At 50.8% G+C, this 16,556-nt stretch overlaps 1 protein-coding gene across 3 annotated transcripts in view; it reads right to left on the reverse strand.

Annotated features, from left to right (window-relative positions):
- The window catches only part of dydc2 (DPY30 domain containing 2), a 56,094-nt gene that overhangs the window by 12,417 nt on the left and 27,121 nt on the right, over positions 1–16,556 (reverse strand). For all 3 annotated transcript variants that reach the window (XM_038821944.1, XM_038821945.1, XM_038821946.1), the window contains 2 exons: positions 13,427–13,528; positions 845–961 (listed from right to left, as the gene is read on the reverse strand). In XM_038821944.1, coding sequence (XP_038677872.1) covers positions 845–961; positions 13,427–13,528 — 219 coding nt within the window. The remainder of the gene's footprint in view (positions 1–844; positions 962–13,426; positions 13,529–16,556) is intronic.

The following is a 16,556-nucleotide window of genomic DNA, read 5'->3' on the forward strand; positions in this document are numbered from 1 at the left end:
AGGAACCATCATCTGAAGCAAAGACTCTTCTCTTTCACTTACATTTATTTTGCCCCTTTTCATCCCTCTGTGTTGTCTGTCTGGTGTATGTGTGTGTATGTGTATATATAGGGTGTTAGGCAAGTTAAAGCAGGGGCTATGTATTTATTAATCATCAACCAACTGTATTTCCTGCATATTTCAGTATAGCTCTTATTATAAATATAGTCATTGTGTTTAAACAAATTAACCTGGTGACTGCAATTATTGGGCAGCCAAGGGCCAAAGACTTGGGTACTTTTATAAGAAATATTGGTAATTCACTTGTGTCGTGACTCCAGGATGAGTGGGGCACTAGCCCAGGGTCTAATAACAATGTGAGATAGGAGGGGGAAAGTCAAGGGTAGATACTTCGGGGGATACCAAACGTCACGGTGCGGGAGCAAATAGAGAAGCCATTGCTAGTGATTCAATGGCTAGAATTGAAACAGTTCCACCCAGCTGGACAACAGTTCAGAGACATGGGCAGATAATTGTGTGGTCAGTTGTGTCAAATGTTGCAGACAGAACAGGAAAGGTGAAGAGAAAAAGGTTTCCTTTGTAACAGTCATGTAGAATGTCATTTGTGACATGAATAAGGGCCAGTCCTGTGGCAGAGGTGGAGTGATTCAAACAGGGAGACCTGGGAAAGATGGACATAGGATTTGGGTGGATTTGGAGAGGAAAGTGTGGTTGCAAGGCCAGAGGTGTCAATGGAGGATTTCCTGATGAGGGCTAATAACAGCAGATTTGAGGGGCTAGGACAATTGCTGAGGAGACATGGGACGAGGTAGGGAAGTTGAATAGTTTAGAACGGGTTACTCACCAACAGTAATCCATGAGAAGTTTCATCTTTCTCTTCCACCGTTTCAAGTTCCGGCTCCCCAACCCATTCAGGTGGGACTAATGAAGATGCACTCCCGGTAATCAAATGTTCAGATGACTAATTTATAAACAAAATCACAATCAGAGACTTAAAGAAAGAAGAAAGCAATCAGATCAGGAAGGGCTGGTGCAGAGGTTAGGACAGAGAGTGACTAAAAAAGAAAAGAGTTTGAGAGCTTGACAAAGAGAACAAGTGGGACAAAGGAGAAAGGAGCAGAAAGGCAGAGGCCATGGAGGGGAGGACAAAAAGATGGGAGATAGAGAGGGAGATGGACGAGAGAGCAGAAAAAGGAGGGGGTGAGATGAGAGAGGAAAAATGAGAGGAAACAGAGAACAGGAAACAAAAAGGTGAAATAGAACACGGAGAGAAAACGGGATATGGCCAGAGTGGTCAGTATGCATGGAGTGGTCAGAGTGGTCAGCATGTGTGGTGTGGTCACAATGGTCAGTATGCATGGTATGATCAGAGCAGTCGGTTTGTGGGGTGTGGTCAATGCTATCAGTATGGTCGGAGCGGTCAGTATGCACAATGCCGTCAGGGCGGTCGGAGCGGTCAGTATGCATAGTGTAGTCAGAGGGGTTAGCATGCAAGTGTGATCAGGGCGGTCAGTATGCACAGTGGTGATTGGAGTGGTCAGTTTGCACAGTGTGATCAGGTCGGTCAGTATGCACAGTGTGATCGGAGCGGTTAGTATACACAATATGATCAGAGCGGTCAGTATGCACAGTGTGGTGCAGAGTGTAATCGGACGTCAGTATGCAGAGCGTGGTTGGAGCGGTTATTACGCAGAGTGTGCTTGGAGCGGTCAGTACACACAGTGTGGCCAGGGTGGTCAGTACCCACCATGTGGTCAGGGCAGTAGGTATGCACAGTGTGGTCAGTATTGTCAGGGCAGTCACTATGCACAGTGCGATCGGGGCGGTCAGTATGCACAGTGCGATTGGGGAATTCAGTATGCACAGTGCGATCGGGGAATTCAGTATGCACAGTGCGATCGGGGAATTCAGTATGCACAGTGCAATCGGGGAGGTCAGTATGCACGGTGCAATCGGGGAGGTCAGCATGCACAGTGTGATCAGGGAGGTCAGTATGCACAGTGTGATCAGGGAGGTCAGCATGCACAGTGTGATCAGGACGGTCAGCATGCACAGTATGATCCGGGCGGTCAGTACGCACAGTGTGGTCAGGGAGGTCAGCATGCACAGTGTGATTGGAGTGGTCAGTATGCACAGTGTGATTGGAGTGGTCAGTATGCACAGTATGATCCGGGTGGTCAGTACGCACAGTGTGATCACGGCGGTCAGTACGCACAGTGTGATCAGTGCGGTCAGTATGCACAGTGTGATCGGAGGTCAGTATGCACAGAGTGGTCAATATGCACAGTGTGATCGGGGCGGTCAGTATGCATATTGGTGATTGGACCGGTCAGTATGCACTGTGTGACTGGAGCGATCAATCTGCACAGTGTGGTCAGCATGCAGAGTGTGATCAGGGCGGTCAGTATGCACAGTGTGATTGGGCCAGTCAGTATGCACAGTGTGATTGGAGTGGTCAGTATGCACAGTGTGATTGGGCCAGTCAGTATGCACAGTGTGATTGGAGTGGTCAGTATGCACAGTGTGATCGGGGCGGTCAGTATACACAGTGCGATTGAGGAGGTCAGTATGCACAGTGTGGTCAGGGCTGTCAGTACGCACAGTGTGATCGGGGCGGTCAGTATGCACAGTGTGATCAGGGCGGTCAGTATGCACAGTGTGGTCAGGGCTGTCAGTACGCACAGTGTGATCGGGGCGGTCAGTATGCATATTGGTGATTGGACCGGTCAGTATGCACTGTGTGACTGGAGCGATCAATCTGCACAGTGTGGTCAGCATGCACAGTGTGATCAGGGCAGTCAGTATGCAGAGTGTGATTGGGCCAGTCAGTATGCAGAGTGTGATTGGGCCAGTCAGTATGCACAGTGTGATTGGAGTGGTCAGTCTGCACAGTGTGATCGGGGCGGTCAGTATGCACAGTGTGATCAGGGCGGTCAGTATGCACAGTGTGATCAGGGCGGTCAGTATGCACAGTGTGATCAGGGCGGTCAGTATGCACAGTGTGATTAGAGTGGTCAGTATGCACAGTGTGATCGGGGCGGTCAGTATGCACAGTGTGATTGGAGTGGTCAGTATGCACAGTGTGATCGGGGCGGTCAGTATGCACAGTGTGACTGGAGCGGTCAATCTGCACAGTGTGGTCAGGGCAGTCAGCATGCACAGTGTGATCAGGGCAGTCACTATGCACAGTGTGACTGAAGCGGTCAGTATGCACAGTGTGGTCAGGGCGGTCAGTGTGCACAGTTTGATTGTGGCGGTCAATATGCACAGGGTGGTCAGTATGCACTGTATGATCGAAGGTCAGTATGCACAGTGTGGGCAGGGCGGTCAGTATGCACAGTGTGATCAGGGCGGTCAGTATGCACAGTGTGATCGGAGGTCAGTATGCACAGAGTGGTCAATATGCACAGTTTGATCGGCATGGTCAGAATGCTCCTTGTGATCGGGGCGGTCAGTATGCACAGTGTGATTGGGGCGGTCAGTATGCACAGTGTGATCGGGGCGGTCAGTATGCACAGTGTGATTGGGGCGGTCAGTATGCACAGTGTGATTGGGGCGGTCAGTATGCACAGTGTGATTGGGGCGGTCAGTATGCACAGTGTGGTCAGGGCGGTCAGCATGCACAGTGTGATTGGAGCGGTCAGTATGCACAGTGTGATTGGGGCGGTCAGTATGTACAGTGTGATTGGGGCGGTCAGTATGCTCAGTGTGATTGGAGCGGTCAGTATGCACAGTGTGATTGGGGCGGTCAGTATGCACAGTGTGATTGGAGCGGTCAGTATGCACAGTGTGATTGGGGCGGTCAGTATGCACAGTGTGATTGGAGCGGTCAGTATGCACTGTGTGGTCAGGGCGGTCAGCATGCACAGTGTGATTGGGGCGGTCAGTATGCACAGTGTGATTGGGGCGGTCAGTATGCACAGTGTAACTGGAGCAGTCAGTATGCACATAGTGATTGGGGCGGTCAGTATGCACAGTGTGATTGGAGCGGTCAGTATGCACTGTGGTCAGGGCGGTCAGTATGCACAGTGTGATTGGAGCAGTCAGTATGCACAGAATGGATGGAGCGGTTAGTATGCACAGTGTGGTCAGGGCGGTCAGCATGCACAGTGTGGTCAGGGCGGTCAGCATGCACAGTGTGGTCAGGGCGGTCAGTATGCACAGTTTGACTGGAGTGGTCAGTATGCACAGTGAGATTGGGGCAGTCAGTATGCACAGTGTGATCAGGGCGGTCAGTATGCACAGTTTGACTGGAGCGGTCAGTATGCACAGTGTAATCAGGGCGGTCAATATGCACAGTATGATCGGGGCGGTCAGTATGCACAGTGTGGTCAGGGCGGTTAATATTCACAGTGTGATCAGGGCGGTCAGTATTCACAGTATGATCAGGGCGGTCAGTATTCACAGTGTGATCAGGGCGGTCAATATGCACAGTATGATCGGGGCGGTCAGTATGCACAGTGTGGTCAGGGCGGTCAGTATGCACAGTGTGATCAGGGCAGTCGGTACGCACAGTGTTATTAGGGCGGTCAGTATGCACAGTGTGATTGGAGCGGTCAGTATAAATAGTGTGATTGGAGCGGTCAGTATGCACAGTGTGATCAGGGTGGTCAGTATGCACAGTGTGACTGGAGCGGTCAGTATGCACAGTGTGATCAGGGTGGTCAGTATGCACAGTGTGACTGGAGCGGTCAGTATGCACAGTGTGATCGGGGCTGTCAGTATGCACAGTGAGATCGGGGCTGTCAGTATGCATAGTGTGATCAGGGCGGTCAATATGCACAGTGTGATTGGAGCGGTCAGTATACATAGTGTGAATGGAGCGGTCAGTATGCACAGTGTGATCAGGGCAGTCGGTACGCACAGTGTGATTGGAGCGGTCAGTATACACAGTGTTATTGGAGTGGTCAGTATGCACAGTGTGATTGGAGCGGTCAGTATGCACAGTGTGAGTGGAGCAGTCAGTATGCACTGTGTGGTCAGGGCAGTCAGTATGCACAGTGTGATCGGGGCTGTCAGTGTGGTCAGGGCTGTCAGTATGCACAGAGTGGTCAGGTCGGTCAGTATGCACTGTGTGGTCAGGGCAGTCAGTATGCACAGTGTGATCGGGGCTGTCAGTGTGGTCAGGGCGGTCAGTATGCACAGTGCGATCAGGACGGTCAGTATGCACAGTGCGATCAGGGCGGTCAGTATGCACGGTGTGATTGGAGCAGTCAGTATGCATAGTGTGATTGGAGCGGTCAGTACGCACAGTGTGATTGGAGCAGTCAGTATGCACAGTGTGATCAGGGCGGTCAATATGCACAGTATGATCGGGGCGGTCAGTACGCACAGTGTGATCAGGGCAGTCAGTACGCACAGTGTGATTAGGGCGGTCAGTATGCACAGTGTGATTGGGGCGGTCAGTATGCACAGTGTGATTGGGTCGGTCAGTATGCACAGTGTGATCAGGGTGGTCAATATGCACAGTATGATCGGGGCGGTCAGTATGCACAGTGTGATCAGGGCGGTCAGTATGCACAGTGTGAGTGGGGCGGTCAGTATGCACAGTGTGGTCAGGTCGGTCAGTATTCACAGTGTGATTAGGGCGGTCAGTATGCACAGTGTGATTAGGGCGGTCAGTATGCACAGTGTGGCGAGGGAGGTCAGTATGCACAGTGTGATTGGGGCAGTCAGTATGCACAGTGTGACTGGAATGGTCAGTATGCACAGTGTGATTGGGGCAGTCAGTATGCACAGTATGATCGGGGCGGTCAGTACGCACAGTGTGATCAGGGCAGTCAGTACGCACAGTGTGATTAGGGCGGTCAGTACGCACAGTGTGATTAGGGCGGTCAGTACGCACAGTGTGATTAGGGCGGTCAGTACGCACAGTGTGATCAGGGCAGTCAGTATGCACAGTGTGATTGGGGCAGTCAGTATGCACAGTGTGACTGGAATGGTCAGTATGCACAGTGTGATTGGGGCAGTCAGTATGCACAGTATGATCGGGGCGGTCAGTACGCACAGTGTGATCAGGGCAGTCAGTACGCACAGTGTGATTAGGGCGGTCAGTACGCACAGTGTGATTAGGGCGGTCAGTACGCACAGTGTGATTAGGGCGGTCAGTACGCACAGTGTGATCAGGGCAGTCAGTATGCACAGTGTGATCAGGGCGGTCAGTATGCACAGTGTGATTGGGGCAGTCAGTACGCACAGTGTGATCAGGGCAGTCAGTACGCACAGTGTGATCAGGGCAGTCAGTACGCACAGTGTGATTAGGGCGGTCAGTACGCACAGTGTGATTAGGGCGGTCAGTATGCACAGTGTGATTGGGGCGGTCAGTATGCACAGTGTGATTGGGGCGGTCAGTATGCACAGAGTGGTCAGGTCGGTCAGTATGCACAGTGTGATCAGGGCGGTCAATATGCACAGTATGATCGGGGCGGTCAGTACGCACAGTGTGATCAGGGCAGTCAGTACGCACAGTGTGGTCAGGTCGGTCAGTATGCACAGTGTGAGTGGGGCGGTCAGTATGCACAGTGTGATCAGGGTGGTCAGTATGCACAGTGTGATTGGGGCAGTCAGTATGCACAGTGTGATTGGAGTGATCAGTATGCACAGTGTGATCAGGGCGGCCAGTATGCACAGTGTGATCGGGGCTGTCAGTATGCACAGTGTGATTGGAGTGGTCAGTATGCACAGTGTGATCAGGGCGGTCAGTATGCACAGTGTGATTGGGGTGGTCAGTATGCACAGTGTGATCAGGGCGGTCAGTATGCACAGTGTGATCAGGGCGGTCAGTATGCACAGTGTGATTGGAGTGGTCAGTATGCACAGTGTGATCAGGGCGGTCAGTATGCACAGTGTGATTGGGGTGGTCAGTATTCACAGTGTGATTGGGGCAGTCAGTATGCACAGTGTGATTGGGGTGGTCAGTATTCACAGTGTGATCAGGGCGGTCAGTATGCACAGTGTGATTGGGGCGGTCAGTATGCACAGTGTGATTGGAGTGGTCAGTATGCACAGTGTGACTGGGGTGGTCAGTATTCACAGTGTGATTGGGGTGGTCAGTATGCTCAGTGTGATTGGAGTGGTCAGTATGCACAGTGTGATTGGGGCGGTCAGTATGCACAGTGTGATTGGAGTGATCAGTATGCTCAGTGTGATTGGAGTGATCAGTATGCACAGTGTGATTGGGGTGGTCAGTATGCTCAGTGTTATTAGGGCGGCCAGTATGCACAGTGTGGTCAGGTCGGTCAGTATGCACAGTGTGAGTGGGGCGGTCAGTATGCACAGTGTGGTCAGGTCGGTCAGTATGCACAGTGTGAGTGGGGCGGTCAGTATGCACAGTGTGGTCAGGTCGGTCAGTATTCACAGTGTGATTAGGGAGGTCAGCATGCACAGTGTGATCAGGGTGGTCAGTATGCACAGTGTGATCAGGGCAGTCAGTACGCACAGTGTGATTGGGGCGGTCAGTATGCACAGTGTGATTGGAGTGGTCAGTATGCACAGTGTGATTGGAGTGGTCAGTATGCACAGTGTGATCAGGGCGGTCAGTATGCACAGTGTGATTGGGGTGGTCAGTATGCACAGTGTGATCAGGGCGGTCAGTATGCACAGTGTGATCAGGGCGGTCAGTATGCACAGTGTGATTGGAGTGGTCAGTATGCACAGTGTGATCAGGGCGGTCAGTATGCACAGTGTGATTGGGGTGGTCAGTATTCACAGTGTGATTGGGGCAGTCAGTATGCACAGTGTGATTGGGGTGGTCAGTATTCACAGTGTGATCAGGGCGGTCAGTATGCACAGTGTGATTGGGGCGGTCAGTATGCACAGTGTGATTGGAGTGGTCAGTATGCACAGTGTGACTGGGGTGGTCAGTATTCACAGTGTGATTGGGGTGGTCAGTATGCTCAGTGTGATTGGAGTGGTCAGTATGCACAGTGTGATTGGGGCGGTCAGTATGCACAGTGTGATTGGAGTGATCAGTATGCTCAGTGTGATTGGAGTGATCAGTATGCACAGTGTGATTGGGGTGGTCAGTATGCTCAGTGTTATTAGGGCGGCCAGTATGCACAGTGTGGTCAGGTCGGTCAGTATGCACAGTGTGAGTGGGGCGGTCAGTATGCACAGTGTGGTCAGGTCGGTCAGTATGCACAGTGTGAGTGGGGCGGTCAGTATGCACAGTGTGGTCAGGTCGGTCAGTATTCACAGTGTGATTAGGGAGGTCAGTATGCACAGTGTGATCAGGGCGGCCAGTATGCACAGTGTGACTGGGGTGGTCAGTATTCACAGTGTGATTGGGGCAGTCAGTATGCACAGTGTGATTGGGGTGGTCAGTATTCACAGTGTGATTGGGGCGGTCAGTATGCACAGTGTGATTGGAGTGGTCAGTATGCACAGTGTGACTGGGGTGGTCAGTATTCACAGTGTGATTGGGGTGGTCAGTATGCTCAGTGTGATTGGAGTGGTCAGTATGCACAGTGTGATTGGGGCGGTCAGTATGCACGGTGTGATTGGAGTGATCAGTATGCTCAGTGTGATTGGAGTGATCAGTATGCACAGTGTGATTGGGGTGGTCAGTATGCTCAGTGTTATTAGGGCGGCCAGTATGCACAGTGTGATCAGGGCGGTCAGTATGCATGGTGTGAGTGGGGCGGTCAGTATGCACAGTGTGATTGGAGTGGTCAGTATGCACAGTGTGATCAGGGAGGTCAGTATGCACGGTGTGATTGGAGTGATCAGTATGCACAGTGTGATCAGGGCGGTCAGTATGCACGGTGTGATTGGAGTGATCAGTATGCACAGTGTGGTCAGGGCGGTCAGTATGCACAGTGTGATCAGGGCGGTCAGTATGCACGGTGTGATTGGAGTGATCAGTATGCACAGTGTGACTGGGGTGGTCAGTATTCACAGTGTGATTGGGGTGGTCAGTATGCTCAGTGTGATTGGAGTGGTCAGTATGCACAGTGTGATTGGGGCGGTCAGTATGCACAGTGTGATTGGAGTGATCAGTATGCTCAGTGTGATTGGAGTGATCAGTATGCACAGTGTGATTGGGGTGGTCAGTATGCTCAGTGTTATTAGGGCGGCCAGTATGCACAGTGTGGTCAGGTCGGTCAGTATGCACAGTGTGAGTGGGGCGGTCAGTATGCACAGTGTGGTCAGGTCGGTCAGTATGCACAGTGTGAGTGGGGCGGTCAGTATGCACAGTGTGGTCAGGTCGGTCAGTATTCACAGTGTGATTAGGGAGGTCAGTATGCACAGTGTGATCAGGGTGGTCAGTATGCACAGTGTGATCAGGGCAGTCAGTACGCACAGTGTGATTGGGGCGGTCAGTATGCACAGTGTGATTGGAGTGGTCAGTATGCACAGTGTGATTGGAGTGGTCAGTATGCACAGTGTGATCAGGGCGGTCAGTATGCACAGTGTGATTGGGGTGGTCAGTATGCACAGTGTGATCAGGGCGGTCAGTATGCACAGTGTGATCAGGGCGGTCAGTATGCACAGTGTGATTGGAGTGGTCAGTATGCACAGTGTGATCAGGGCGGTCAGTATGCACAGTGTGATTGGGGTGGTCAGTATTCACAGTGTGATTGGGGCAGTCAGTATGCACAGTGTGATTGGGGTGGTCAGTATTCACAGTGTGATCAGGGCGGTCAGTATGCACAGTGTGATTGGGGCGGTCAGTATGCACAGTGTGATTGGAGTGGTCAGTATGCACAGTGTGACTGGGGTGGTCAGTATTCACAGTGTGATTGGGGTGGTCAGTATGCTCAGTGTGATTGGAGTGGTCAGTATGCACAGTGTGATTGGGGCGGTCAGTATGCACAGTGTGATTGGAGTGATCAGTATGCTCAGTGTGATTGGAGTGATCAGTATGCACAGTGTGATTGGGGTGGTCAGTATGCTCAGTGTTATTAGGGCGGCCAGTATGCACAGTGTGGTCAGGTCGGTCAGTATGCACAGTGTGAGTGGGGCGGTCAGTATGCACAGTGTGGTCAGGTCGGTCAGTATGCACAGTGTGAGTGGGGCGGTCAGTATGCACAGTGTGGTCAGGTCGGTCAGTATTCACAGTGTGATTAGGGAGGTCAGTATGCACAGTGTGATCAGGGCGGCCAGTATGCACAGTGTGACTGGGGTGGTCAGTATTCACAGTGTGATTGGGGCGGTCAGTACGCACAGTGTGATTGGAGTGGTCAGTATGCACAGTGTGACTGGGGTGGTCAGTATTCACAGTGTGATTGGGGTGGTCAGTATGCACAGTGTGACTGGGGTGGTCAGTATGCACAGTGTGATTGGGGTGGTCAGTATTCACAGTGTGATTGGGGCGGTCAGTATGCACAGTGTGATTGGAGTGGTCAGTATGCACAGTGTGACTGGGGTGGTCAGTATTCACAGTGTGATTGGGGTGGTCAGTATGCTCAGTGTGATCAGGGCGGTCAGTATGCACAGTGTGATCAGGGCGGTCAGTATTCACAGTGTGATTGGGGTGGTCAGTATGCTCAGTGTGATTGGAGTGGTCAGTATGCACAGTGTGATTGGGGCGGTCAGTATGCACGGTGTGATTGGAGTGATCAGTATGCTCAGTGTGATTGGAGTGATCAGTATGCACAGTGTGATTGGGGTGGTCAGTATGCTCAGTGTTATTAGGGCGGCCAGTATGCACAGTGTGATCAGGGCGGTCAGTATGCATGGTGTGAGTGGGGCGGTCAGTATGCACAGTGTGGTCAGGTCGGTCAGTATGCACAGTGTGATTGGAGTGATCAGTATGCACAGTGTGATCAGGGAGGTCAGTATGCACGGTGTGATTGGAGTGATCAGTATGCACAGTGTGATCAGGGCGGTCAGTATGCACGGTGTGATTGGAGTGATCAGTATGCACAGTGTGGTCAGGGCGGTCAGTATGCACAGTGTGATCAGGGCGGTCAGTATGCACGGTGTGATTGGAGTGATCAGTATGCACAGTGTGATCAGGGCGGTCAGTATGCACGGTGTGATTGGAGTGATCAGTATGCACGGTGTGATTGGAGTGATCAGTATGCACAGTGTGATTGGGGCGGTCAGTGTGCACAGTGTGATCAGGGCGGTCAGTATGCACAGTGTGATCAGGGCGGTCAGTATGCACAGTGTGATCAGGGCGGTCAGTATGCACGGTGTGATTGGAGTGGTCAGGATGCACAGTGTGATCAGGGCGGTCAGTATGCACGGTGTGATTGGAGTGATCAGTATGCACAGTGTGATCAGGGCGGTCAGCATGCACGGTGTGATTGGAGTGATCAGTATGCACAGTGTGATCAGGGCGGTCAGTATGCACAGTGTGATCAGGGCGGTCAGTATGCACAGTGTGATTGGAGTGATCAGTATGCACAGTGTGATCAGGGCGGTCAGTATGCACAGTGTGATTGGAGTGATCAGTATGCACAGTGTGATCAGGGCGGTCAGTATGCACAGTGTGATTGGAGTGATCAGTATGCACAGTGTGATCAGGGCGGTCAGTATGCACAGTGTGATTGGAGTGGTCAGTATGCACGGTGTGATTGGAGTGATCAGTATGCAGAGTTTGGTCAGGGCGGTCAGTATGCACGGTGTGATCGGAGGGGCCAGTCTGCATGATGTGATCGCAGTGGTCAGTATGCACAGTATGATTGGAGTGGTCAGTATGTACAGTGTGATGAGGGCAGTCAGTATGCTCCGTGTGATTGGAGTGGTCAGTATGCACAGTTTGATCGGAGTGGTCAGTATGCGCAGTTTGATAGGAGTGGTCAGTATGCACAGTGTGATTGGTGCGGTCAGTATACATAGTGTGGTCAGGGCGGTCAGTATGCACGATGTGATCAGAGTGGTCAGTACGCAGTGTGATTGGAGCGGTGAGTATGCACAGTATGATCTGACTGGTCAGAATGCACGGTATGATTGGAGTGATCAGTATGCACAGTATGATCTGACTGGTCAGAATGCACGGTATGATTGGAGTGATCAGTATGCACAGTATGATCTGAGTGGTCAGTATGCGCACTGTGGTCAAGGCGGTCAGTTTGCACGATGTAATCTGAGCGGTCAGTATGCACGGTATGATTGGAGCGGTGAGTACGTGCAGTGTGATTGGAGTGGTCAGAACGTGCAGTGTGATCGGTGTGGTCAGTATGTGCAGTGTGATCGGTGTGGTCAGTATGTGCAGTGTGATCGGAGTGGTCAGTACGTGCGGTGTGTTTGGAGCTCAATATGTGGAGTATGGTCAGAGCGGTCAATATGTGGGGTGTGGTCAATGCTGTCAGTATCGTCGGAGCGATCAGTGTACGTGGTGTGATCAATGCTGCCAGTCTGATTGGAGTGGTGTGGTCAATGCTGTCACCATGGTCAGAGTGGTCAGTGTACATGGTGTTGTCAACTCTGTCACCACGATCAGAGCAGTCAGTGCACATGGTGTTGTCAACTCTGTCACCACGATCAGAGCAGTCAGTGCACATGGTGTTGTCAACTCTGTCACCACGGTCAGAGCAGTCGGTCAGTGCACACGGTGTGGTCAACGCTATAACCATGGTCAGAGCGGTCAGTGCACACGGTGTGGTCAACGCTGTCACCATGGTCAGAGCAGTTAGCCCACATGGTGAGGTCGATGCTGTCCCGATGGTCAGAGTGGTCTTTGCACATGGTGAGGACAATGCAGTGAGTATGGTCGGATCGGCAGATTACGTGGTGTGGTCAATGCAGCCAGTAAGGTCGGAGTGGTCAGTATGCGGGGTATGGTCAATGCTGTCATCTTGTTTGGAACAGCTAGTGTATGGGGAATGGCCAGAGAGGTCAGTATGTGGGCTTTGTCGGAGCGAGCAGCATGTGGGCTAAGGTCGGAGCAGTCGGTATGTAGGGTATGGTTGGAGCGGTCAGTATGCAGGATGCGATAAAGCGAGCAGCAGGTGGTGTGGTCACAGTTGCCAGTATGTGCGGTGTGGTCGCAGCAGTCAGTATGCGCGGTGTGGCTGGAGGGGTCAGTATGCATGGTGTGGCTGGAGGGGTCAGTATGCGTGGTGTGGTCAGAGTCGTGAGTATGGATGGTGTGGTCAGAGCGGTCAGTATGCATGTATTGGCCGGAGCAGTCCGTATGCATGGTGGTTGGAGTGGCCAGTGTGCACGGTGTGGTCAATGCTTTCAGTTTGATTAGGGCGTGTATGTGATGTGCATGTGTAGAAACACACACAGCCCACTCTGTGCATGTACGCACACTCTGTGCATGTGCGCCCGCACACTGCACATGTACGCCCGCACACTGCACATGTACGCCCGCACACTGCACATGTACGCCCGCACACTGCACATGTACGCCCGCACACTGCACATGTACGCCCGCACACTGCACATGTACGCACGAAGACTCTGCGCATGTACCCATGACACACGTCTGCACACACACAGGCAGTGAATAAAGTGCTGACATAACACTAACCTTCATTTCTAGTTCCATCATTTCCTTCTCCTTTGCCGCTTCAAGGGCAGACAATATCAGAAGCTGCTGTCTCTCGAGTTCAGCCTGGTCTGCCTCGAGTTTCTGCAATGTGGAAAGAAAGCAGCTCCTGTTGTATCATCCAGTTTTGCACACAGTAATACATCTCCTCCTGAAGTCATTTAGCATAGGAGGAGGTCATTCAGCCAATGAGTACATATTGGGTCTCCACAAAGCAATCCAGATATATTCTGAATCTATCATATTTAGCACGGTGGTAGGCAGCGTCACAACCTGATAGGGGATATCCTCAAAGTGAAGATGGGACTTGGTCTCCACAAGGCCTGTGCAATGGTCACTCCTGGTACTATCATGGACAGATGCATCTGCAACAGGTAGATTATTGAAGATGAGATCAAGTAGATTTTTCCCTTCTTGCTGGTTCCCTGACCACCTGTCGCAGACCCAGATTTAGAGGACTGAGCAAGCTCTGCTCAGTAGTGATGCTACCAAACCACTCTCAATGGACATTGAAGTTTCCCACCCACACAACATTTTGTGCTCTTGCCACCCTCCCAGCTTCTTCCAAGTGATGTTTCACATGGAGAAGTGGTTCACCAGCTGAGATGGGGTTTGGAGTCAATGCTGAGGGTCCCCAGGGCAACTGCCTCCCGACTGTGTATCACTATGCCGCTACCTACGGTGGATCGGTTCTGGTGATGGGACGGGACATACCCAATGATCTGATGGTGGTGTATATCTGTAAGATCTGACCCGGTGAGTATGACTATGTAATGGTTTAGTGAGTGGCACTCGTGAACCAGATGGGTTTTTCCAACAATTGGTGGATGTTTCATGGTCATCTTTACTGAGACGATCTTTATAATCCAGATTTATTAATGAATAAATTCAATTGTTTGACTTTCAATTCCACCACTTGGCATGTCCCCAGAGTATTAGCTGGGGCCTCTGGATTACTAACGCAGTGATATTACCACGACACCACTATCACTCCCGAAATAATCCTCCTTAAATGCTCCTCCCCCCCACTCGTATCTTTCTCTAGTTTCTCTCCCATCTCATCTCATGCATTCTCCGGTCCTTGAGACCCTATCGATGGGACCAATTCCTGTTGCCTCAATCCTATTCCTATTAAATTTCTGATTGCCCAACCTCCCCTCCTGATGACCATGTTAACTGATATTGCTGTCTTTCTGGGTCTTGTTCCTCTCTCTTTTAAATTTGCTGTCATCACGCTCCCAAAAAAAAGAAATCAACCTTGATCCCACCATCCTTGCAAATTACTGTCTTATCTCCAGTCCACCTTTCAACTCCAAAGTTCGTGAACATGCTGTCACCTCCCAAATCTTGGGCTATCTTTCCGGGAACTCCATGCTCAAATCCTTTAATCAGGTTTCTGACTTTACATTGGATATGAAACAGCTCTTACCAAAGCACAAATGACATCCTGGTGACCGTGACAAAGGGAAACTTCACCTTCTCGTCTTTCTCAAGCTTTGATATGCTGGCCACACCATCCTCCTCCAACACCTCTCTCCCCTGTTGTCCAGCTGGGTTTAACTGCACTGACCTGGTTCCATTCTGATTGAGCTAATTGTTACCAGGGGATCATTTGCAATGACTTCTCTTCCTGCTGCCCCAAGAATCTATCCTTTCTCCTATTCGTCTTCCCGATACTATCCCTCTGGGACATCATCTGAAAGCACAGCATTTAGGGGCTTTTCATAGTAACTTCATTGCAGTGTTAATGTAAGCCTACTTGTGACAGTAAAGATTATTATTATGTTTTACATGCTGACAACACCCAGCCCCAGCTCATCCCCATTTCCCTCAGCTCTACCACTGTTGCTAAATTATCAGACGGCTTATCTAATATCCTGTGCAGAATGAGAAGAAATTCTCTCCAATTGAATACTGGCAAGACTGAATCTATTGTTTCTTGTAATTCCATTCCCCAGTTACTGACCCCATCCCTCTCGCTGACCCAGATTAAGAAGGTCTGCTTGCAACCTTGATGTCACATTTGACCCTGAGATTAGCTGGCCACCTCAGATTTGTTATCATTAATTATGTCTATTTCTACCTTTGTCTGACTTTGTTCCCATCTCAGCTCCCGTGCTGCGGAGACCCTAATCCATGCCTTTGTCACCTTTAGGCTTGACTATTCCAATTCTGTCCTGGCTGGTCTCCCACATTCTGTTGTCCGTAAACTTCAGATCATCAAAGACTGTCATAACTCACACCAAACCCTATTCTCCTATCCCCCATGTCCTCGCTGACCTACATTGTTTTCCTGGTTTGATTTTAAAATTTTCATCCTCCATGGCCTCGCCCCTCCCTATCTCTGTAATCTCTGCCAGCCCCAAAAAGTCTGTATAAAAGCAAATTGATGCTGGAATCGGAAACAAAGACAGAAAATGCTGGACAATCTCTGCAGGTCTGACAGCATCTGTGAAGAGAGAACGGAGCTAACATTGAGTCTGGATGACTCTTTTTCAAAGATGCCCCAACAAAAACTGAAGCATGGGAGAAAGGTCAAGTACAAAGCCTCCTCCTCTGCATTTCAATCCGTTTAGCTTTCTCCCAAACCATCTCCACTCCTCTGGTATATCTCATCTTGTACATCGGATTTTAATTATTCTATCATTAGTAGCCGTGTATTCAGTTGTTTGGGCTCCAAGCCCTGGAATTCACTCCCTGCATCCTTCCACCTTGGGATGTTTTATTACATTAAGGGTGCTGAAATGAAACCTGAACACAAATCAAAGATTGCCTGAAAGGTCAGGTAGGCGCTGGGCCATTCGAGTGGCTGTGTGCTTGCAGCTCCCCCATGCACAGCCACTCTATGGTGATGTTGCACCAATTTCTTGGCAGTGCACCTCATCAGGTTTACACTGTGGGGCAATGCAACTCTCTTGCTTCCCCAACATAAACTGAAGTATGAAAGGTGAAGACAAGTACAAAAGCCTCTGCACTACAATCCTTTCTGCACCTGGCAATTTGGTAGTGGAATGAGAGACTCATATTCAAATACCCAATCCTACCCAATAAATAAGATGCAAAGCAGTGGTGGGGGAGCAGATGCAAATGTGTCAATATACAATCCGCCCCG

This window comes from Scyliorhinus canicula, chromosome 16 (genome assembly GCF_902713615.1).
Source record: "Scyliorhinus canicula chromosome 16, sScyCan1.1, whole genome shotgun sequence".
Taxonomy (NCBI): domain Eukaryota; kingdom Metazoa; phylum Chordata; class Chondrichthyes; order Carcharhiniformes; family Scyliorhinidae; genus Scyliorhinus; species Scyliorhinus canicula.